General features: G+C 42.6%; 1 protein-coding gene and 1 pseudogene across 2 annotated transcripts; one reads left to right on the plus strand and one right to left on the minus strand.

Annotated features, from left to right (window-relative positions):
* The first annotated feature begins 938 nt into the window (after positions 1–938).
* On the plus strand, positions 939–24467 carry LOC136881253 (facilitated trehalose transporter Tret1). Of its 2 annotated transcripts, XM_067154013.2 has the most exons (3): positions 989–1070; positions 1634–1716; positions 20746–24467. In XM_067154013.2, exons 2-3 carry the CDS (start codon positions 1689–1691, stop codon positions 22149–22151), a joined length of 1434 nt encoding a protein of 477 aa, XP_067010114.2. In that variant the 5' UTR covers positions 989–1070; positions 1634–1688; the 3' UTR covers positions 22152–24467. The 2 variants fall into 2 exon arrangements, with proteins under 2 accessions (XP_067010113.2, XP_067010114.2); XM_067154012.2 differs by lacking the exon at positions 1634–1716 and having other exon boundaries at positions 939–1070.
* Positions 20080–20198, minus strand: LOC136881345 (5S ribosomal RNA; annotated as a pseudogene).
* Positions 24468–25997: the final 1530 nt, after the last annotated feature.

Genomic DNA, 25997 nt, shown 5'->3' on the forward strand with positions numbered 1-25997 from the left:
AAAACTGGTCGTAAGTTAGCCAAGAGCCGCACTGTTTGAAACGACTGTTCGACTTCCTGGTCCTTACGACCCGTGTTAAGAGTAGGATGCCAGGTTCGGTAGACTGACTAAGGAGGATTCTAGATTTGATCATCTTCATTATTTTATTTAACTGAGATTTAATAAGCGGAATACGAAATTCGATACGTATGTTTTTTATTAGATTTCTGTAGCAGGGCACTTGTTATGCGTAATGTTTTGTTTTGAAGAGTTTATTATTTGGAAAGAGTAGTTTTAGGAAACCCATCTTCACGATTCGAACCCGTACCACTTAACTAACTTGCTCGGTACAGAAAACTTGGTTGTGGTGGTAGTGGTGGGGTAGTGGTCGTGGTGTCGGCGGTGGTATTAAGGTGGTATTAACTGTTTTAAGGGGCTTCTTAACCGTAGCGCTAAAGGTGAGTTTGTTTCACCCAGAAGAAAGTGGGTTCGATTTCGGGTCAGAAAGTGATAAACTTAAGAAAAGACATTTCCGCTTCTGGAGTGGCACATTGCCCTCAGGTTCCCTTAGCCTGCATCTAAAACGAGTACCATGTTCATTCCTGGGAACAAAGATGACCCTTTTAGTTGTGTGGCAGGTGGCAGATACCGTGGAAGTTCTCTACCACCCTCACCCATCGGGGAGTGCATCAAATATCATGGGACTTTCAGAATAAAGCAATATCTAAAGTAAATATTAAACAAAGAATAAGCTTAGGAATCACATGATAAATGTTAAATTTAGAGCTGCATGACAATTTACAGCTTATGGACTGTATGAGCCTCATATTTGACCTTCAGTGTTCACACAAGTATGACCTTAAAAGTGACGACGTATGTTAAATAATTTGCATTGTTCATGTGTCATGTGGCTCTAAGATCCATATATCTCCAAGAATCCAGCCTGCTCGGAACGTCTTCAGACCGCAGACATCAGCAACACTCTGGAGACAAAGCAGCGATGGGTTCAGAAAAGGAGAAGAACAGTACAAATAGACCGAAAAATTACTCAAAGGGAAGCAAAGTTCCGCAGTATATAGCAGCGATTATTGGTAAGATACTCTCTTAATAATAAATTATAATATTGATTTAATTTCAATAAGAATGTATTTATCAGTATGTAAATTTACAAAGAAAACCTCTGGTACATACCATTAATTAGGAGTTTAGTCTGTCAAAAGGAATGCTCCTCAGTCAAATTGCCTGCATTAACAGTAATGTCACGTGGTCAGCGTGTCAGCCTACTCAGCTATATTGATTGGTTTTCTTGACCAGAATTTAATTTTACACGTGTTTCAAATAACTGGGCCCATTTATCTCAGTTTTTTCAACCGTAATGTACCTGTTCAGTTCACATGAGTTTGATTTACTTACCAGTTTATTAATTGTATAGGCTTTATCCCATTCATCACGGTTATTCCAAATAAAATTTACTCAGTCTTCACATATTCATGTTATACAGCCAAGAAAAATCAAAACTGAACCCCACGGAACAGGAGCCCAGAAGGGCAATGACCTACCAAGCGACCGCTGTTCATCCCGAAGGCCTGCAGATTATGAGGTGTCGTGTGGTCACCACGACGAATCGTCTCAACTGTTATTCATGGATTTTTAGACCGTGGCCGCCATCTCACCATAGGACAGCTCCTCAATTTTATAACGTACGCTGAATGGACCTCGAAGAGCCCTCAGATCCAGGTAAAAATTCCTGACCTCGCCGGGAATCGAACCCGAGGCCTCCAGATAAAAGGCCGGCATGCTACACCTACACCGCGGGGTCGGCGTCCAAGGTATACAGCAGTGTTCGTAAATAAATTTGTTAAGATCATATGTGTGCTTATTACAGCGACAACTGGACGTTATAAGCGAACAGTAACAGTTCAAAAAAAAAAAGTATTTGATAGGGAGTGGACTCTTGAAAGGTGTAGAACATAATTTTTAGGGCTTCTTTTTAAGTCACATCGGCGTAGACAAGTTTTATGGCGACGATGGGATAGGGAAGGGCTAGGACTGGGGAGGAAGGTGCCGTGGCCTTAATTAAAAAAGGAAACCACGGAAAGCCATCTTCAGGGCTGCCAACAATAGGGTTCGAACCTACTATCTTCCGAATGCAAGCTGCGACAGTGTAAAATAGTAATACTGTAATATATATACGATTGAGACGCATATAGCATTTAACTGTAATTTATTTACATTTATAGTCTTTTTCTTTTTCGGATCCGTTTCACTCGCTCTTGTAGGATTAGCGGTCACTCGTATTTCCCGTCTTGTTATACATTTTGTTATCACATCACGTAACATGAACAAACTATTATGGCATGAAGCCTTCTTCCTCTGTTTTAATCCGGCTATTGTGAGTGTGAGTGGTGTGAATGCGTGTGGTCATTCATGGTTTTGTGTGTGCGTGCATGCATTTATTGGGTAGTCATGAAATAAATTAGAGCGATAAAAGATACGATGTTTTTTTTCGACACAATACGTAAGTAAATATCTCTGTTCAATAATAATCCATAGATAACTTTTCTTTTTACTTCAAATTACGACACTTCTAAGAAGCTCATTTACGGAGGCCGTCCAGATATTAAGTCTCCTTATTTCTTTCCTTGTAAAGTAAACGTAGCCTATATATCCGGGAAAAATCTATGACGTAACAGCCGAGCTGAGTGGCTCAGACGGTCGAGGCGCTGCCTTTCTGAGCCCCCAACTTGGCAGGTTCGATTCTGGCTCAGTCCAGTGGTATCTGAAGGTGCTCAAATACGTCAGCCTCGTGTCGGCAGATTTACTGGCACATAAAAGAACTCCTAACCTAACCCCATGGAACTACAGCCCTGAAGGGCCCTGGCCTACCAAACGACTACTGCTCAGTCCGAAGGCCTGCAGATTACAAGGTGTCGTGTGGTCAGCACGCCGAATCTTCTCGGCCGTTATTCTTTCCTTTCTATTATTATTATTATTATTATTATTATTATTATTATTATTATTATTATTATTATTATTATTATTATTATTGCGTAGCAATCATATACCGGCCAGACAAGTCCGCCTGTTGTCAGTAGCGCAGTGGCTCGAAATGGCAGCTCGTATTTTTTCTCCCGTCGCCTGCGAGGTTCGGTCTCTGATAAAGTTTATACCTAAATTGCGATGAGCCATTCAAAACAAGAGGTGTGGAATGCTCAGTGCAGGTGTTGTGCTGATCCATGGCAATGCTCGACCACATACGGCTCGGCTCTCAGCAGCTGTTCTGCAGGAGTTCGGCTGGAAGGTGTTTGATCTTCCACCGTACAGTCCTGACCTTACTCACAGTGATTTTAATCTTTTATTGCACTTCAAGAAATTCCTGTGCTCCTGTCAGCATTTTCACACGGACGAAGAGTTGAAGACGAATGTCACACGCTGGTTCCATTCCCAGGTGACAGACTTCTACGACACCGGCATACAAAAGTTGATCCCACGATACGACAAGTTCTTCAAATCTGGTGGTGATTATAGCGAAAGATAGCTCCAACATTTCTGTATCGGTTGCCAAAATAAAAAGAGATGTATGTAACCATGTTGTCCTTTTTTAACTGAGAAACTTAATTTTTGGATGGTCTTCGTAATAAAGTTTTCATTGCAGGAAAATTGCTAAGCATTTCATTCTACAGTACAAAACTCCTTAAGAGATTCCGTACGCAGACTGTTGCAATTCAGTATGTGATATCTTTCACAGGGGTTGCCACACTTGGTACAAAGTATAGGCATATTCTGGTCTCTTGCAGCCTGGTTCATGGAAACTTGTAAAAATTGGTCACTGATATTAGTTGTCTGTCTCCGATGTGGAACGTCCCACTTTCCACCTTCACCCCCACCCCTTTCTTAAGGCCATTGATATGGTCTTCTCTTCATTTAGCTGCAATTCGTCCTTTTCTCCCCAATCTGTCACTCTGTCAAAGGTGGTTTGCAAGTCGGTCTGCGAAAGTAAAGTCAGTACCATATCCTCAGCTTCGTTGTTTGACTTTTTGTGATTCTATTGCATGTGCGATGTGTGCAGTTGGCTGAGAGGATCACCCAGTTGTTTGATAGTATGATTCTTGTGAGTGGGAGCAGATAACGTTTTGACCATGTAACGTCCTGTAATTTCGTCAGTAAGATGGTCCTTTTGACAGTGTCGAGTGCCTTTGGTAAATATGACATGTTATTTCCCACCTGATAGAGCAAGAGAATCTTCTGTGTCGTTTATAAAGCATTGGACTGCTTGATTCGTCGACCTTCCCGTTCTGAATACGAGCAGTGTCTCTAGTAGATTGTTTTCTTCCATATTGGAAAACCGTTTGTGGATTAGGGTTGCCAGTGTCTTGAAGAGTATACACTCTAGGGTGATTCTTCTGTTAGGGTTGAGGTCATGTGTACCTTTTCCCCTTATAGGCTACAACCTGTTTATTGTGGATGTTTTGCAGCTGTCCGATACAATGGCTTGATGCAGGCATTCTTTGTAAAATGTGGGAGAGTGGCTTTCAGATGTTCATTAAAGTATTGTCTGGGAGGAAATATTTATCGTTTTGAAGTTTGGATGGTTGCCACTATCTCTTCAACAGTGCACTTTTCTAGGTTCAGAATATCATTTGGAGCTGGTCAGACGACTCTTTCTTGGATAACTGTCCTCATGTGTTTCTCATAGACTTCAAGTGCTATGTTTCTCCGGTAATTTTGTTATTTTGGACAGTGGTTTGTAAGGGTCCTGTTCGGCTTCAATGAGGCGCCTTTGTTTAGCTTCCTGTGTGGTTTTTAGGCTTTCTTAACTGCAGTTTTATATGCTCTTTCGCTCCTGTGTATTAGTCGTTTCTTTGTCTGCTGTGTTCTGGCTATATGTAAGGCTTTGAGGGCCATTCTTCGGGTTTTACTGTAAGCTTCGGTGAACAAAGGTTTCGATCTTCTGTACTCAATCACTGCGGTTAGGTTGACCACCTGTATGACGCAGCCTAATTCAGGAAGTCATTTCTCTATCTATTTTCCTGACTATGGCTGACGCTTTGATCTTCCTACTTGTTTTCTAGGTCTTTGATTTCTTCCATCGCTTAGAGTTCTCTTTAGCGTCATTTCTACAGCCAAGTGTTTCGTTTCTGTTTCTAGAGTAATTTGTTTCTTTAATTTTAACATTTGCAGGATGTAACAATAGGGTAGGCCAAATTTAGGGGTTGTAGTAATGATGTAAAGGAGAGGGCATGTAAGTCTCTGGTAGGACCCCAACTACAGTATGGTTCCAGTGTATAGGACCCTCACCAGAATTACTTGATTCAAGAACGGGAAAAAATCCAAAGAAAAGTAGCTCGTTTTGTTCTGGGTGATTTCCGACAAAAGAGTAGCGTTACAAAAATGTTGCAAAGTTTGGGCTCGGAAGAATTGGAAGAAAGAAGACGAGCTGCTTGACTAAGTGGTATGTTCCGAGCTGTCAGTGGAGAGATCGCGTGAATGACATTAGCAAACGAATAAATTTGAGTGGTGCATGTAAAAGTAGGAAAGATCGCAATCTATATATATAAAATAAGAGTTTTGTCTGTACATTGCTCAGAATTTGAAAATAATGGTATTTCTGTATCGGTCATGTCCATAGTAACATGAAAATGCACTTTTTACTTTTCCGTAATTTCTGTCTGTCTGCCTGCCTGTCTGTCTGTCTGTCTGTCTGTCTGTCTGTCTGTCTGTCTGTCTGTCTGTCTGTCTGTCTGTCTGTCTGTCTGTCTGTCTGTCTGTCTGTCTGTCTGTCTGTCTGTCTGTACACGCATCACGAGAAAACGGTTGAAGAGAATTTAATGAAAATCGGTATGTGAAGTCGGGGGATGAGCCTCTACAATCTAGGCTATAAATTATTTTGCTCACGCTGAGTGAAATGGTAGTTTAGGGGAAGGCCTAAAATTGAATTCTCAACTATTTATGTTATTAGTGGTCTAATGAAAATCGGTATGTGAAGTCCGGGGATGAGCCTCTACAATCTAGGCTATAAATCATTTTACTCACGCTGAGTGAAATGGTAGTTTAGGGGAAGGCCTAATATTGAATTCTCAACTATTTATGTTATTAGTGGTCGTATTTTAAAGAAAATGGGTATGCAAAGTTGGGGAATAAGTTGCTACAATCTAGGCTATCAATAATTGTATTCACGCAGAGAAAAATGGTAGTTTAGGGGAAGGCGTAAAATTCAATTCTCAAATATTGTTATTAGTAGTCCTATCTTGATGAAAATCGGTATGCAAAGTCAGGAAATAAGTCACTATAGTCTAGGCTGTAAATTATTTTATTCACGCTGAGTGAAATGGTAGTTTAGGGAAAGGCCTAAATTGTAATTCTCAAATACTTCTTATTAGAGGTGTAATCGATGAATGCTACATAACTAAGGTTATATAGTACTAGCTGATGTACCCGTGCTTCGCTACGGGATTCTCAGAAAGACTGACTTTGTGGTTTTCCTAACTGAAATCAACATAGGTCATTACAAAAACGTGAGTATGAATGTAGCGATTAAAAGCAATGGTATCATATAAATTACTCGATCAAATGGAAAGCCGCATGTTTTATTACTTTTAACGAACAGTGCTGCGGTTAGATTGCGGTGCCAATCTAATACTCCAAAGTTCCAGAGCTGGGATGACCAGGCCGCAGATTGCCATGAACACTCATCTTCCATTGTTCTGCTAAATATACACACTGTTCATTCCAATCAGTGCCTCAAAAGAGGGGTTGAATAGCCCGAATGCTATGATGATCCAGTGTGTTACGTACCAGTAGTATCAGAAAATTTAAAAACCAGGGGAATGCCATGCTAAAGAAGAAAGTTATCTAACTCCCCAGCTACTTCCCATCAATATTCAGGCAGGCTGTTACACTCTGTACGACTGGGCGAGTTGACCGTGTGGTTAGCGGTGCGCAGGTGTGAGCTTGCATCCGAGAGATAGTGGATTCGAACCCCACTGTCGGCAGCGCTGAAGATGGTATTCCATTGTTTCCCACTTTCACACCAGTCAAATGCTGGGCCTGAACCTTAATTAAGGCCTAAGGCACTCCCAGCCCTTTCCTATCCCATCCTCGCCATGAAACTTATGTCGGTGCGACGTAAATCAAATAAAAAATACTCTGTACGCAGCAGTAATCCTATCTACCGGAGATGAGGGGCAACAGAAGACACAAAGCACATCACGACAAACATTGGTCAATGTACTGTTATTGTTGAGCAATGTTATGAGATTTCTATATTGTAGGCCTTCACATTTAGTTTTCTTTTGACTCTGTGATTTGTAAAATATTTTATACCGTAAACTGTAGTTTCTTATTCTCCGACTTTACATACCGATTTTCATTAAATACTGTTTACCCATTTTCTCGTTACTCGGCGCTGATAGGGACTTGGTAACAAAAATCCAGATTCATGAATATCTTCGTGATCATAGCCAGTACGGCAACAATGTATAAGACATGAATAATAGGAAATTTAATACTATATAACCTTAGTTATGTAGCATTCATCAATTACACCTCTAATAAGAAATATTTGAGAATTAAATTTTAGGCCTTCCCCTAAACTACCATTTCACTTAGCGTGAACAAAATAATTTACAGCCTAGACTATAGCGCCTTATTTCCTGACTTTGCATACCGATTTTCATCAAGATAGGACTACTAATAACAACAATATTTGAGAATTAAATTTTAGACCTTCCCCTAAACTACGATTCTTCGCAGCGTGTATACAATTATTGATAGCCGAAATTGTAGCAACTTATTTCCCAACTTTGCATACCCATTTTCTTTAAAATACGACCACTAATAATATAAATAGTTTAGAATTCAATTTTAGGCCTTCCCCTAAACTACCATTTCACTCAGCGTGAGTAAAATGATTTATAGCCTAAATTATAGAGGCTCATCCCCCATCTTCACATACCGATTTTCATTAGACCACTGTTAACATAAATAGTTGAGAATTCAATTTTAGGCCTTCCCCTAAACTACCATTTCACTCAGCGTGAGTAAAATGATTTATAGCCTAGATTGTAGAGACTCATACCCTGACTTCACATACCAATTTTCATTAAATTCTCTTCAACCGTTTTCTCGTGATGCGTGTACATACATACAGACAGACAGACAGACAGAAATTATGGAAATGTAAAAAGTGCATTTTCTTGTTACTATGGACATGACCGATACAGAAATACCATTATTTTCAAATTCTGAGCAATGTACAGACAAAACTCTTATTTTATATATATAGATTAAATTTCCTATTATTCATGTGTTATACATTGTTACCGTACTGGCTATGATCACAAAGATATTCATGAATTTGGATTTTTGTTACTAAGTATATATCAGCGCCGAGTAACGAGAAAATGGGTAAATAGTATTTAATGAAAATCGGTATGTAAAGTCGGTGAATAAGAAACTACAGTTTATGGTATAAAATATTTTACAAATCACAGAGTCGAAAGAAAACTAAATGTGAAGGCCTTCAATATAGAAAGCTCATAACATTGATCAACAATAACATTACATTGACCATTGTTTGGCGTGATTTGCTTTGTGTCTTCTGTTGCCCCTCATCTCCGGTAGATAGGATTACTGCTGCGTACAGAGTATTTTTTATTTGATTTACGTTGCACCGACATAGGTTTTAAGGCGACGATGGGATAGGAAAGGGCTAGGAGTACCTTAGGCCTTAATTAAGGTACAGGCCCAGCATTTGACTGGTGTGAAAGTGGGAAACCACGGAATACCATCTTCAGCGCTGCCAACAATGGGGTTCGAATCCATTATCTCTCGGATGCAAGCTCACAGCAGCGCACCGCTAACCACACGGTCAACTCGCCCAGTCGTACAGTGTGTAACAGCCTGTCTGAATATTGAAGGGAAGTAGCTGGGCAGTTAGATAACGTTCTTCTTTAGCATGCCATTCCCCTGGTTTATAAATTTTCTGATACTACTGGTACGTAACACACTGGATCATCGTAGCATTCGGGCTATTCAATCCCTACTCTGAGGCACTGATTGGAATGAACAGTGTGCATATTTAGTGGAATAATGGCAGATTAGTGTTCATGGCAATCTGCGGCCTGGTCATCCCAGCTCTGGAACTTTGGACTATTAGATTGGCACCGCAATCTAACCGCAGCACTGTTCGTTAAAAGTGATAAAACGTGCGGCTTTCCATTTGATCGAGTATTTTATATGATAGCATTGCTTTTAATCGCTACATTCATACTTACGTTTTTGTAATGACCTATGTTGATTTCAGGTTAGGAAAACCACAAAGTCAGTCTTTCTGAGAATCCCGTAGCGAAGCACGGGTACATCAACTAGTATGAAGATAAAGTTGGAATTCAAGAGGACAAATTGGGGCAAATATTCGTTTATAGGAATGGGAGTTAAGGATTGGAATAACTTACCAAGGGAGATGTTCAATAAATTTCCAATTTCTTTACAATCATTTAAGAAAAGGCTAGGAAAACAACAGATAGGGAATCTGCCACCTGGGCGACTGCCCTAAATGCAGATCAGTAGTGACTGATTGGCATCCAGGTCACATTCCTCGCACGTAGAAGAAGTAAATATGTTGTATGGAGACGGGTTCGGAAACGCTTTATTTCCATGCTAGAAGTCACTTTCTGCAACTCTACATGGTACATTAGTCATAGTAAAAAGACAGGAACCGAACATACCAGCCTAGCACATGAAACTCTTTCTGACATGAAATGTTCAAATTACCTATGTTAACATTGATAGCCTACCTGCATCAACCCGCCCTCGCAGAGAACGAACAGCGCATCCGGAACACAAGTCGGTAACTCTCAGCAAATCCAATAGCTTTTACTTACTCTGTAGAATATTGTATCAGGTAATGGTAGGTTTCCTTATGTTCACTAATATTATATGTCAATAAATAAGCCCGTCTGGTAGCCATGATCGTTAAGGCATCAAGTCTATTTGGTCTGACACTGTGGTTAGCTAGTTCGAATCGCGATGATCGAAACAATTATTATCCATCAGGATACTGCCCGGCAGGGTAAAAAAGGTGGTGGTATACAGTTTCCAATCTCTAGATTGCGTGCCAAAATTCTGGATTTGTTTCCAAATCTCTCTGCAGTGTTCATACAGAGTGAGGTCATATGACGCTGTTGACGGTGATTTTTCTGTCGGATGGAGACGTTAAGCGATGAGCAGAACCCTTGATGCTATTCGACGGGAGTAGGCTACGTGTCGGAACTGGGTTTCACCCTCTCCCTTCCTGCTATCATACATCATGTCCTTCATTTAGCTCATTAACTTCTCTGATGAGGTTGACGTCAGGAAGGGAATCCGGTCGCAAACATTTCATACCCGACCCGTTAGAGAAACGGGACAAGGGTTGGACATATACAGTGTTATTCAGCTAAGTCGTTCACTTCAAATATCTTCTGATCCGTTTAAAATATATACATTCAGTTTCGAAATTTTTTAATTACGAGTATATGAAGGGGCTCATAAATCACTGTCCATTTTGTCTCCAACACATACGAATTTATCGAGATAATGATAGCAGCTTCGTTTATTTAATATATTTTAGTAGGACTATAACAATTTCTCCCAATACAAGACCTAAGAATCGATTGACAAGTTTAGTGGTGTACTTATTTTGCAAATCTGACGCAAACGCTTGGAGATATTGAAGAGTTTCATGTGTATAGGCCTTAGACAGAAAGCGATGTGCCACTCGCTGTGATACTGCGTGACTCACGCCTTGTTAAACACATACACCTCGCCCTCATCTCAAGCGTGCCCCGAGAAATAACAGTACGATATACAGCATTTCGGAGTTACAAAACTTGGATTTCCTTGATGTTGAATAGGAAAGAGACGAGATAACAGAGTGAAGCTGTAATACATAAAGTGTTTTATTGTCCTCCTCACGAGTACACAGTACATGTAAAGAAATCAACATCTTCAAAATCCAATGATTGACATGGTCACTGAAAAAAATTGATGGAAAAAATAACGGAGAACGTTATCGTTAGGCTCTTTGGTCCTCCTTAAAGCCAGCATGTTAGACTGATGTATTGATGTCGAGTTGAAAATAAATTGCACTGGTATGATGGTATGCTTGAAAACACAGCTGTTTAGACGATATGGTTCACGTAATTTTTTTTATGAGCATTGTTTCCTTCTCCCCCTTTTGAACCACTTGGTTGAGGTATTGCACCCACCCCCAAACCCATTGGGTCTCCGGCGATAAATCTACAGGGTCGTTAACTGGGTTATAAAATCAAGTGGGCAGAATAAATATATAAAAATGACTTAGCGGTATAAAGGGTAGGAGAATACGGGTGTCATATAACTAAAAATGAATGAGAACAATATTTAAAATTTTAAAATCAAAGGGTTTATTATAATCCTGATGATTGTGGAAGCTGATGTAGTAATAATCATATTGAATATACGTGAATAATTACAAATTTCGCAGCTAAAATGTTGAGGGTTGTTTAAATATGTGTTGAGGACGACACTAAGTACAACCGTCATATAATGTCTTTATCATGATCTCGCATGTACGCAATAATAAACAAATAAAATTACTCAAACTATCAACACTGGGGTATATTTACATAAGTTACACACAAGTCTGAGTGAATCCTAACCTAAATCTAACTTGTTAGCCTACGGAATAATAATATACACTTTCATATCAGAACAAAAATCACGATCAGAATGCCACGAGTCAAAATACGGCTTGAAAATAGTGCCCTAAATTAGCACATTTGCATTTTAAAGGAAAGAAATACTATCAATTTTTATTTAGAAATTAATGAACTTTAAATGGATATTGCGATATGCTAGTAAAATGGATGTACCCAGCCTTATTCTCAGGACACCTCGGATAATTACAGGACGTCCTTCGGTTGATTTATTCCTTCATAGTCTCCACGTAGACTGCTGCGATGACCAGGTCCAAACTGGAACCCCTAGGATGAAACTGCATTATACTTGGCACTGGATTCTCCTCAGTAACTACGGCACACAACACACACAGTTAGGCCCGTTACGTACGTCTGCTTCAAACGCGGACTTTAACGGCCCAATTTATGATCCAAGGTCCCGGGATCAGAAATACTAACGCAGGGTTATTACTCGAACACCCACGTTTAGTTTAGTAGTGACGTCTTAGTGTCAAGCCCTGTGTCTCTGCTCACGATATTAATTACTACGCGGGTTCCACTAGACCCTCCTTTGTTTTTCTCGGTTATAATAATAATAATAATAATAATAATAATAATAATAATAATAATAATAATAATATCAGTTCAGGTTCGTGCTCTAAATTACAGCCAAATAACCCGAACGCGCACTCTAATATATCACCGATATTACTTCTTTTCATACACCAATTGTTTAGGATATTACCACTATTCTTTAAAAATAAAAATTCACATACAAAGGAAACTGTTGCTCGAGACGCTCACGCAACTGTTTCTCACGTGATAAAATCAGAGACTGTCCTGCGGCGACGCTTCTCACATCAGCCGGGTAGTTTCTCCCCTCTCAAAGTTCCAACACACCCTATCCTCGATGTATTACAGGCACAAAAGTGCGATAAGCAAGTGACCAGTAATCTTATAATATGGTTAGGACTCGCCCGGACGAAGTCTGATAGCAGAATCCACAGTAATGAATAAATAACTGTCCTCAATTTCCAGGTCACTCAAGGGACTGCCCCTGTGAAGTGTGTGTCAGGAATTTAACACATGGTCTCTGTAAGTTTCCACTGTTATACACTGACTGACAGTGACAATGCAACACCAAGGAGGAGTGGTTCGAAAGGGATGAAAGTTGGGAAAAAAACAGAGACGGCACGGATGAATAATTGATGTTTATTTCAAACCGATATGCAGGTTACACAATGCGCACGGCATCGACTCAGTAGGATGTAGGACCACCGCGAGCGGCGATGCACGCAGAAACACTTCGAGGTACAGAGTCAATAAGAGTGCGGATGGTGTCCTGAGGGATGGTTCTCCATTCTCTGTCAACCATTTGCCACAGTTAGTCGTCCGTACGAGGCTGGGGCAGAGTTTGCAAACGGCGTCCAATGAGATCCCACACGTGTTCGATTGGTGAGAGATCCGGAGAGTACGCTGGCCACGGAAGCATCTGTACACCTCGTAGAGCCTGTTGGGAGATGCGAGCAGTGTGTGGGCGGGCATTATCCTGCTGAAACAGAGCATTGGGCAGCCCCTGAAGGTACGGGAGTGCCACCGGCCGCAGCACATGCTGCACGTAGCGGTGGGCATTTAACGTGCCTTGAATACGCACTAGAGGTGACGTGGAATCATACGCAATAGCGCCCCAAACCATGATGCCGCGTTGTCTAGCGGTAGGGCGCTCCACAGTTACTGCCGGATTTGACCTTTCTCCACGCCGACGCTACACTCGTCTGCGGTGACTATCACTGACAGAACAGAAGCGTGACTCATCGGAGAACACGACGTTCCGCCATTCCCTCATCCAAGTCGCTCTAGCCCGGCACCATGCCAGGCGTGCACGTCTATGCTGTGGAGTCAATGGTAGTCTTCTGAGTGGACGCCGGGAGTGCAGGCCTCCTTCAGCCAATCGACGGGAAATTGTTCTGGTCGATATTGGAACAGCCAGGGTGTCTTGCACATGCTGAAGAATGGCGGTTGACGTGGCGTGCGGGGCTGCCACCGCTTGGTGGCCGATGCGCCGATCCTCGCGTGCTGACGTCACTCGGGCTGCGCCTGGACCCCTCGCACGTGCCACATGTCCCTGCGCCAACCATCTTCGCCACAGGCGCTGCACCGTGGACACATCCCTATGGGTATCGGCTGCGATTTGACGAAGCGACCAACCTGCCCTTCTCAGCCCGATCACCATACCCCTCGTAAAGTCGTCTGTCTGCTGGAAATGCCTCCGTTGACGGCGGCCTGGCATTGTTAGCTATACACGTGTCCTGTGGCACACGACAACACGTTCTACAATGACTGTCGGCTGAGAAATCACGATACGAAGTGGGCCATTCGCCAACGCCGTGTCCCATTTATCGTTCGCTACGTGCGCAGCACAGCGGCGCATTTCACATCATGAGCATACCTCAGTGACGTCAGTCTGCCCTGCAGTTGGCATAAAGTTCTGACCACTCCTTCTTGGTGTTGCATTTGCTCTGTCAGACAGTGTATAATCATATATTCCTTCTTTTAACAGAACATTATCGCCATAAAGGACGCCACATACCCTACATACATTCACGGATGACGAACAGCTCATTTGGATCCTTGTACGTGCAGTATTAATAAAATCGTTAATTCCTTTGATATAGAAAACGAAGTTGGCCAAGCTGTTTTAAAGATGGTTCCGAGATTATGATGTTAAAAAGTTTACTTCTCCCACTTACAAACGACTTGTGGGCGGAGTAACCCCTCCGTTCTTTACATCCAGGGGTTCCCTAGCTCTGCTTGGGGGAATACCCCCTAGCATCGCGCTTGGCGTACCACGCTTCGAGTTCCAGTGAACTCGCTCCCAAACAAAGAAATGAACGTTCACTTGATCCCTAGTACTAGGTTCATGTCCCTGTCTGTACAGTACGTGTGTTTATCCAGCCATCTACTGTACATCAAAGCGAGTGGCGCATCATTTTCTGTCTAATGCCTTAGCGTATGAACCCCTTTAATATCTCATAAAGTACTCATAAGATTTGCAAAATAAGCACATCGTTGAACTTTTTGCTCGATTCTTACTTGTTCTATGGGGTAAAATTAATATATTCACATTTTGAAAACCAAAATTTCTACCGATTTTTTCGGTAATTTCGTATGTAATGGAGACAAATTGGACATTATTTTATGAGCCCCTTAATACAATTTAAGAATGTTAAATTAAAATATATATATCCTTAACGGATCAGAATATATTTGAGGCAGTGAATAACCCTGTACATTTCAATAATGTTGATATATAAAAATGAAATGAGTCTTCCCTTTCTGAACCACAGGTGGAATTTCATAAATACACTAATGTTAACTTCCACTTCTTACGTATTTGACCAGTGACTACCTATGTTAAGAGAATTATAACTGTACCAGGTGTACACTTTCTCCGTCCTGTTAAACTGCGCGCCTTCTATAAGGCCATCTGTGTTATGGAACTTGAACTACTGTAATACAAGATATTTGGATTTTCTACCGCTAGATGTCTCTATCATTGTTTCTGTTTCTCCTTCTATTGGATCGAACTCTAACTAATTTATTAAGAAATTTGTATTGCGATGAGTGGCAAAACTTAAGTTTTGGTAGATAGTTTCTTTTTATTTTCACGTATCAATGTCAGCAGTCCTACTCCTTCCTTCTTCCTTAGTTATTAACCAATCAGGAAATATTGAAATATATATGTACAGGCATCCACCCTATTCGTAAAGAGTTCTGAAAACTTCCCCGCGGAGATGCTATAAAAGCTGGGCGCTTTAAGGTCGTATGGTCATCATCATCGCTCCAATAGATCGCGTGCGGCGTGTATTGAGGAGGCAGGGGCCGTAGATCGTCGTTAGGAAGGCCCAGCAAGCAAGTTAATGACGGAATTTTCTTAATATGTGATAGCTCAGGCAGATAGTTGGGGAAAGTTTCAACACTTCTTTTACTTTATGGTAAGTCCTTACTTATGGTTTAAATGTAGATTTTCTGCAAGTCTGAGGACTCTGTTCTAACAATACCTGCGGGGAAACATGTAAAGTAAGGGAACAAAGAGTGGTCACCCTCTGTTGATTCCCATTCAACTTGGTATGGGGTGTCAAAAACTTTCTGAATCTCAAATTCTTAACACAATTTTGGCATTTTAATATTTCTCGTTTAGTCACCCCTCTGTAGAGTAGGCAACTTCAGGCCATAAGCCCACTTACGTTAGTGGTTTAAGACTTTTTCTAAAGGAGTGCAAGTGTTCCGCCTCCTAGCCTTTTGTTCATGGCGGATTATGTTAAACCCTTCCTTTCATTAAGACCATTTGGAATGGGCAATCATTGCCCCTGTTTAAATTGTAATTTTTTATAGACCAGTGTGTAACGAACTGTTGAGCAGAAGTGACTGTAAAGTTTGTCAGGCATTACTTTGTAAGAAACTTAGGCCTCTGAGAGGCAGGATTATCGTGTGGATAATTATCTATAGTTCTTGTACCTGATTTTTCGACTTACAGTCCGCTGTTGTTATCAGAGCTGACGAGCTCATTTCTATTTAACTGTAATTTGTTCCAAATCTTCTGTCTACCGAATGTTAATATAAAAAAGAAGGAAAGAAATACAATACCGTCAATGAGCCAGCACAAGTTACACACCCTATGGAGCCAAAAATACCCCCTAAAACACAACATTAAAAAAGAAGACAGACACGAGACTTACCTTAAGCAGATCAGGGTATCACTAATTACCCGTCAATCTACGTATATCCTGGTACGGTATGATTATTGAAAAGAGTTACCAAAAGAAAAAACACACCCTTTTAAGGAAAGGTAAATAATTTTAATTCTGAAGTCAGGATTAAATTAAGACTACAAAATAGAATGTCCTCGTATGAGTAATAAATAAAAAAAATTTAAGTCAGAGTTAAATTAAGAGGTTAGCAAAATTAAATTAATTTTAATCGCGACCGGCCGATCTAAATAAAAGAAAAGAAAAGATAAAAATCATTACAACAACACCAAGTTAGGAATACATTATTAAAACCTCAACAACTGCATCCTTTATCTTGTTCAATGAATTACCCCCGCAAGAGATAAGATTTCTTCTTTCAATTTTGCTACACTTCATTAGCATTGGGTTCCTTCCAGGGAGCTTCCGCAAGGAAAACATAAAAACCCACAAGACGGAATTAACATCGGATACCAAAACCACGTAAAGGAAGGAGAAAAGTAACACGAATGAGAAAATAAAATGCACCAAAAATAACTTAAAGGGGGAAATTAACGTGAGAATACTCCACCAAAATCCAAATCCTTTACAAAAAATCAATTACACCAACCAGGTCAATCAACAATCAACAATAGTCATCAATACCACCATCGCCATGGTAACGTACACAAGCTAAAATAAAAAGGTAACGACCAATCCCGAAACAAAACACAACAATAGGAGAATACGTGAAAAGAACAGAGAAGCTAGTAGATCCCATAACTCAAGAATTGCAGGTTAAATTAAAATTAGAAGGGGAACAGAAAGTTTATACACTGACTGACAGAGCAAATGCAACACCAAGGAGGAGTGGTTCGAAAGGGATGAAAGTTGGGGGAAAAACAGAGACGGCACGGACGAATAATTGATGTTTATTTCAAACCGATATGCAGGTTACACAATGCGCACGGCATCGACTCAGTAGGATGTAGGACCACCGCGAGCGGCGATGCACGCAGAAACACGTCGAGGTACAGAGTCAATAAGAGTGCGGATGGTGTCCTGAGGGATGGTTCTCCATTCTCTGTCAACCATTTGCCACAGTTGGTCGTCCGTACGAGGCTGGGGCAGAGTTTGCAAACGGCGTCCAATGAGATCCCACACGTGTTCGATTGGTGAGAGATCCGGAGAGTACGCTGGCCACGGAAGCATCTGTACACCTCGTAGAGCCTGTTGGGAGATGCGAGCAGTGTATGGGCGGGCATTAACCTGCTGAAACAGAGCATTGGGCAGCTCCTGAAGATACGGGAGTGCCACCGGCCGCAGCACATGCTGCACGTAGCGGTGGGCATTTAACGTGCCTTGAATACGCACTAGAGGTGACGTGGAATCATACGCAATAGCGCCCCAAACCATGATGCCGCGTTGTCTAGCGGTAGGGTGCTCCACAGTTACTGCCGGATTTGACCTTTCTCCACGCCGACGCCACACTCGTCTGCGGTGACTATCACTAACAGAACAGAAGCGTGACTCATCGGAGAACACGACGTTCCGCCATTCCCTCATCCAAGTCGCTCTAGCCCGGCACCATGCCAGGCGTTCACGTCTATGCTGTGGAGTCAATGGTAGTCTTCTGAGCGGACGCCGGGAGTGCAGGCCTCCTTCAACCAATCGACGGGAAATTGTTCTGGTCGATATTGGAACAGCCAGGGTGTCTTGCACATGCTGAAGAATGGCGGTTGACGTGGCGTGCGGGGCTGCCACCGCTTGGCGGCGGATGCGCCGATCCTCGCGTGCTGACGTCACTCGGGCTGCGCCTGGACCCCTCGCACGTGCCACATGTCCCTGCGCCAACCATCTTCGCCACAGGTGCTGCACCGTGGACACATCCCTATGGGTATCGGCTGCGATTTGACGAAGCGACCAACCTGCCCTTCTCAGCCCGATCACCATACCCCTCGTAAAGTCGTCTGTCTGCTGGAAATGCCTCCGTTGACGGCGGCCTGGCATTGTTAGCTATACACGTGTCCTGTGGCACACGACAACACGTTCTACAATGACTGTCGGCTGAGAAATCACGGTACGAAGTGGGCCATTCCCCAACGCCGTGTCCCATTTATCGTTCGCTACGTGCGCAGCACAGCGGCACATTTCACATCATGAGCATACCTCAGTGACGTCAGTCTACCTTGCAATTGGCATAAAGTTCTGACCACTCCTTCTTGGTGTTGCATTTGCTCTGTCAGTCAGTGTATTAAGAATGGGATCCAGCCAAAATTTTAAAACACTTGCGGAAAGTGACATGGTTGTTAAACCACCTTTAACATGTTTTGTTTAAGTAATGCAGAATACGGTTTAGCGTAACAATAAATATAACGCAAGACCTTTTCTGAGATTTAAATTCGAAGTACAAATAGAAACCCGATGACGCATTTTAACTCTGAGAAGAAGAAGATTTAAATGTTCGGAAAAAGGACGTAATTTCTAGAAGTTACACCAAACACATGAAATACCAAGAGAAGTAGTTGTTTCCTTAAAGGCATAATTCACTGTCTACGAAGAAAAGAATCCAAAATTAAAACGTATTACGAAGACTTACAGTTCTGGTGAAGCTCTTAGTAATATGTTAACATGTGTTACAAAATACCCACCATATGTGTGGCTTATTAGAAGATATTCAAAACTATTCACACAAAAGCACAAGATAATTCGAGAACGAGGAAAAAAAGAAAAAATCTTTTGAGGGTGATATCACCCTCAAATTATTGCTTTCATCCGGAATCCATGATCCAAGCCAAAGCCAGGACGTGACGCCTTCTTCACAACAGCACCTTCTCCCACCGCGCCAGGACAGAGAGTCATGGACGATACAAGCCTAGAGTTAGTAAATAATTTAATAAGTGGTGTGATATCCTACAGAAAGGATTGGTGAGCACATTCGACATATGATGTTGCAGTAAAATGTTTCGGAGATATGGATCTTCAGGATTTGGATCGAATATTTCAAGGTAGTCACTGCAACTTGTATTATTAATTCCTGATCGAGGTTAAAAGACATGCAGAACTTGCAGAGAAATTGTTCCTCTAGCGCCAACCAGTAATCCGTTGACTTCGATATCATCGAACCGGTATTCTTGTTTATAGAATGGGATGGTTGGTTCATATGTTGTGTTCTTTTCTCCTCATTGGGTTGTGTTTCGGATGTTTTGAATCTGATCGTCGGATCTACTAAAAAAGCCTTTTCGGTAGTCTTTGAAGGCTATCATGTCAGTTAGACCGATGCTGCCTATAACAGAGGAACGTGAATCACCTTGAAGACTGTAAAGCCTGAGTCCGTTAATGCTTTAGCAATGGCAGATCGTATTTTATTATTACTAGTATTTCGTAGATCTTCTCCGAGGACGTAGCAAGTGTTTTTATTTTTATTTTTATGGTATTTGCCCCTACTTGCACCACGGATAAAAATCTGCGTGTAATTGGAATGGAGGAAGTGTACAGTGTTGAATGTGAGGAAAGGAACGTTAAGGACGACACAAACACCCAGTCCCCAGGCCAGGGATATTGATCATTTACAATTAAAGACCCCTGACCTAGCCGGAAATCGAACCCGGGGCCGCGGGGTGATAGGCGGACGCGTTTCCCCCTGCATCGTGGGACCGGACAAAAGGAAATTGAGCCAACGTCACGTGGTGTTCCCTAGCGGTCACCCATCCAAGTACTGACCATGCCCAATGTTACTTAACTGCGGTGATAGGACGAGAACCAGTGTATTCAACATGGTATGGCCGTTGGCTAGCAAGTGTTTCTACCTTGTTGTGGCAGCGCCGACAAAGTTTAGTGGCCATGTTCTTGCCTGGACTACCTCGTACGGCCGCTACGTTGCCTGTCATTTTCAAGGCATCACACCATTCGCTACAAGATAGTCCTTAAAGGCGACTAACCCACTGGTTGGCCGGAGGATGTTGACGAAAAAGGATAACTTCTTTCCCTTTCTGTAGGAGATCACACCACTTATTAAATTCAACTTCTCTCAACTTGTTTCTTATTATCCGGGGATCTAAAAAAAAACATATTTTTTATTCAACACGTTGTCGTCGGATGTTAGATGAAGCCTTTTCAAACAGTTGAGGCTGAATTCTTTCGGCTTATTACTTTTATATTATTTGTATTATTACTTTCCTTATTTGTAGAACTGCTACCTGACTTGTGAATAAATTCGTTAACATCCATTAAATATTCTCGTGCACACCACAAAAGCGAGTAAAATTATTAACTCTCTGTAATGACGCTACCAGAGTTCAAGAATTATATTCTAATTAATGGTTGTTCCTCTGTTTCAGTGAATATTCCTGGATTCTGCAACGGAGCTCTAATAGGATGGCCTTCGGTAGCCATCCCCATATTACAGGGCGACGACTCACCACTAGGACATCCCATGACCAACGAAGGAGTTGCCCTTGTTGCTACTCTTATCTGTCTGACCGCCCTCATCAGCATTTTCTTTGCAAACGCCTTCATTGCGAGGTTTGGGAGCAAGATAATTGGTTACGTCACGGGTATTACCTTATCACTTCACTGGATCATCGTCATTGCTACAAGATCCACAGCGTGGCTTTACGTCGCACGGAGTATCGCTGGATTCGCTTGCGCTTGTGGAATGGCTATGTGTCCCCAGTATGTCAAGGAAATAAGCCAGGATGAAATAAGGGGCACTCTTGGCGTATTCTTCATCATTATGTTTAATACTGGTTATCTGTATGTGAATGGTGTTGCTGCCTTTCTCTCATATAACGGTATAGCTATTGCTTCTCTGATACCTTGCGTGTTATTCATCTTATGCTTCTTACGAATGCCAGAGACACCTGTGTATTTGCTCATGAAAGGTAAAACATTAGAAGCCAGCAAGTCTCTTCAATCAATGAGAGGTAAAAATGCAGATATTTCTGAGGAAATGGCCCTTCTGAAGGATTCCCTTAGTACAAGCAGCGATAATGCGTCAATGACTCTTAAAGAAATGTTAACTGATCGAGGAACTCGACGTGGTTTGTTCATTGTTGTAATCTTGAGTATCAACAGTCAGCTTTCTGGTATATACATCTTCCTGACTTACTTAGGAAGTATATTCCTTGAATCAGGCAGCCATCTCTCACATATAACAGCGTCTGTTATCGTTGCAGTTCTCCAATTGTTAGGAACTATAGCATCATCTTATCTCGTTGAGAATAAAGGTCGGAGATTTTTAATCTTCTTATCGAATGGGAGTATGGCATCTTGTTTGGTTGCTCTGGGAATATATTTCTATTTAAAGCAATTAGAAGTAGATGTCAGCAGTTTCTCCTGGCTTCCTGTTACTTCACTGTCAGTGTACATGGTAGGGATGGCCGTAGGACTTGGCCCTTTACCCTTTGTCATACTCACTGAAATGTGCTTACCTGCGGCCACCAAAGTGGCATCAACACTCGGGTGTGTTGGAATATTATTACCTACAGCTATACTATCTATGTCCTTTAAGTCTTTATCTATTCTTCTTGGTCTTCATGTATGTTATTTTTCGTTTGCTGTAATTTGCACTCTAGGAATAGTATTTACGTATTTCTTTGTACCAGAAACTAAAGGAAGACCAGTCAAAGAAATACATCTTGAACTTTCTGGAAAGAAGAACTCCTCCGGTGACAAGAGATATAGTATCATTTACAGTCCTGCATCCATAAATGATAACTCTCAACTGAATGAAACAACTGCCTGACCACATAATAAACTTGGTTTTATACAGAGTGGTCGGGAACTACGTGATTACTGATAAGTAATTGCAAAAAAAAAAAAAAAAAAAACTACGGTTGGGCCCACGGGAGTTTAAGTCTGACGTTTGGCGCCATCGGCGAGAAAAAGTTGACTAATGCTGCTCGAAATTGGTCTGTTGCTATGGCAACGAAAACAGCGACGCCACATTTAAGGATGCTAACGCCACGTGCGTGGGCTTGCTCTAAGTCGCTTTTGTGATATTATTCGGAATAGCACTGTATTAGGTGTGTTAGTTGTTGCTGGTTTATGTAATAATTTCAGTGTTTGTTTTCTGAATATTATTTTCGTTGTTAGTTTAATTTTTGTAAGTTAATCAGTGGTAAGTTCCATTCTCTATTTAACAAGTCCATTTGTTGAGGTTATTGTCAGTTTAGTGAATATGAAATCTCATATTTATGGGCAATGACGTGTCCTGTCTTAAATGCCGGACTTGTTAGCACGAGCTTAGGAACGGGTCAAAATTTATTGAATTGCATTAGAGCAACATAGTTTATTGAATACTCAGCCTGTATGAAAGAGTGATATGTCGCAAACTGAGGTAACTATGACAACGCAGCGTACTTCGTAGTTACTACTTTCGCCGCTCAAATGTCAGACTTCAACTCTCGTGGGCCCAACTATGCATATCTTGCACCGTTGTAATTTTATCAGCTGCTAAAGTAAGCCAATCAGATCTTATTGCAGGCGACTTCAGATAGCAGTATTGTTAAATGTGCACATGGCTTATTCCCGGCTTGATAGCGCCAATATAAGAAATAAACTTCTCCAGGGGAGGCACTTGAACACGCTATGGTGGCATTGGCTGAAACTCACGCTGTGTTAGTGTTTGTTGCTCATTTCTCAGCATTGCTCTCAAGGTCAACCAAGCCACGAGCAGACTTAGCAACACTGCCTCGTAAGCCCGCGAAGCGATCTGATAGGCTAACTTCAGCACCTGATAAAATGACAACTGTGCGAGATTTCGATGTAACTATTTTCAAATTACCTATCAGTATTACCAACGCTTTAACACTCATATACTCGGTTCACGTTGTTTCTGACCAACCTGTATACAGTACCCACAGCTCCGTTCGCGCTGAAGTCTGAATTGGAAATCGGATTTGTAACAATAGTAAAAAATCCAATTATAACTGTAATCGATCTCTCTGTTACGTTTCATCTCTCTCCTCAGCTTCTACATCAATCAGCGTGTCAAGTCTCGTAGCTAGGGAACATTACTTCTAACACACTAGGTAGTGCATTCTCTTTTAAGGACCCAGATTTACATTTCCTTTAGTTTGCTCCACGTTTTATTCAATTTCCCTTCCGCCTTTCGCCTTGACAACGCTTCTCTCAAGAGTGAAAAAGGGTCAACCATCCAAGTACTGACCATGCTCAGTATGTCTTAACTGCAGTGATCAAGTGAGAACCGGTGTACTCAACATGATATGGGCGTTGGCAAGTGAAAAGGGCAACGATTAAATCAATTCACGCGACGCCAAGGAGATTTGTATCAGTGAAAGTGATGTTTGCAGATGGTGAAGGGGTTGGCGGTCGCGACCTATACTGCGAACGGTCCCTGGATTCGCCTTAGTGCAAGAGAATGGAAAATCATTCTCAGGACAGCCGACGGTGAGAACTAGTCCTTCTCCGTTTCCCGAACGCAGAGTTGTAGAGCCACAGTAGAGCCGTGGCCACCGGTAAGATGAAGCCTTCTTTGCTCGGTTGGTCGGTCAGAATTCAGAGTCGTAGAGCAACAATTCAACCGTGTCACCGTTACGCATGAAGCCAACATTCCATCCGCTGACCTGACACCACTGGTTTACTAGTTTTCATTCCTCCCCTGAAGGGGGAGGCGGGCCTTTTAGACGTTGACGCCGTCTCGCAGGCCGGAAGATTTGTTACGGTGAAGGAGATGCTCGGAGAAGGTGAGGGGGCTGGCGGCCGTGGCCTGTACTAGGAACTGTCCAGGCATTCGTCTTAGTGCAGGAGAATGGAAAACCACGGACAACCATTCTCAGAACAGCCGGCGGTTGGGGGGCATTCGTCTTAGTGCAGGAGAATGGAAAACCACGGACAACCATTCTCAGAACAGCCGACGGTTGGGGCCAGCCGTGATGTCTAGTCCTTCTGTCTCCCGAATGTAGAGGCGTAGAGCCACGGTAGAGCCGTAGCCACCCCTTCTCTGCTCGGTTGGCCGGTCAGAGTGCAGAGCTGTTTGACCATGGACCAGCCGTGGCCACTTACGGGCCGACACCCACTCGGCATCCACCGACCCACCACTCCAGCTGCTGCTGCAGAGCTTTCATTCCCCGCCCGAAGGACGGGGCGGGCCCCCTAGATCGTGTCGCGATCTCTCGGGCCGGGAGATGTGGAGAGAACAGTGGGATGTTTGAAATGAAGAAGAGGGAAAAACGGTGTGAAAATTTGGATGACTGGCTATACGGATTGAGATTTATACAGGAGTGTCGAGAAGGAAGTTTCGTGGAAGTGTAAGGTGGTAAAGTGTTGAAGCGATGTGATAGAGGACAGTTGTGAGGTGTCGGAGATGTTCAAGGGTCGGTGGTGGTGGGAGGGAGATATTAGCAGAAGAAGGAGTTGGACGGACATAGATAGAGCGTTGGAAGGGAGGATGATCAGGCCGGGTATGGCGACGAGATGTGGAGTGGTGATATCTAGGGCGGGGAGGTGAACGAGAGGGTTCGACGGGATGACGACGGCCGTAGAGAAGTGCTCCGCTGGAGATCAGGTGGGCGACGGCTGCTGCACTGGAAAGCTGAAGTCTGATTAAATACGTCGGACCGGTGGAGTTGTAGATACGGAATGCCCTCTTGACGGGTATGGCTTGAAGGCGAAGTTGTTCTTGAATGTCGGTTGCCGGGATGAGTGGGCTTACGCCGCGGACGACGCAACTGAAGACTTCGTTTGTGGCTGATGTGTCTGACGGTGTTGGAGGTTGATGAGCGGCGGCTGCTGCTGTTACGACGGACAGTGGTGGTGGTGATGTCGTGGTCGGCAAGGCAGATGTAGACAGCGTAGAAGGGCGGGTGAAGTAGCGGGGAGGAATACGTAATAGTCGAGGTGGATCAACAGGAGGTAGCGCGGGGAGAGAGGTGGATAGAAGCGGCGATGAATGGGACGACGTAACAGTTGTGATGGAAAGCGAGGAAAAGGTGTGAGCAGCGGTCGCAAAGGTAGTGGTGATGGTCGTGGTGGTGGTCGTCATGGTGGTTGGTGGTAGGGAGGCTGACATCCAACGAGGAGTCGGCCTATATGCTTTGTTGGCTCGGCGCGAGTGGAAAGTAAAGATGTGTAGCCACCCGGCCGATCAAAAATAACAGGAGTGTCTTCTGCGACGAGTTGTGGAGTTCACTTGAGGTTTACCCAGATTTGAGATCCTGGAGAGAAGATCTGTGGGGGCACCACTCCAAGACACAGGCCAGCTAGTACACCAACTCAGTGCCGATGTAGTAGGAGAGATACGTGTCTCTACTTTTATATATGTCCTCCTAGGCTGGGGCGAAACACCGATAACCTTACGATTGAGCCACATTATTTTATTTAATGTTTTTGTTGGAACATAATTCTTGATAATGCTTGCCTATGTAGGCATATGCAGCAAGTAGATAGGCGTATCTCCCCTTGTACACCGGCACTTCATCATACCACTGGATAGATTGCAGTGGTGACATTTGGCCAGAGAGAGGGTGCTGCCTTTTAGGTGGCCCGCCGCACCCCATCAGAATAAAGAATTATTGCTTTATAACAACAACAATAATAATAATAATAATAATAATAATAATAATAATAA

This window comes from Anabrus simplex, chromosome 9 (genome assembly GCF_040414725.1).
Source record: "Anabrus simplex isolate iqAnaSimp1 chromosome 9, ASM4041472v1, whole genome shotgun sequence".
NCBI lineage: Eukaryota > Metazoa > Arthropoda > Insecta > Orthoptera > Tettigoniidae > Anabrus > Anabrus simplex.

Excerpts from the sequence above, each read along its gene's own strand:
- LOC136881253 (XM_067154012.2), top strand. The coding sequence starts at position 980 with ATGGGTTCAGAAAAGGAGAAGAACAGTACAAATAGACCGAAAAATTAC. Across the intron at positions 1,071-20,745 it reads GTATATAGCAGCGATTATTG|TGAATATTCCTGGATTCTGC; the intron begins GTAAGATACTCT and ends CCTCTGTTTCAG.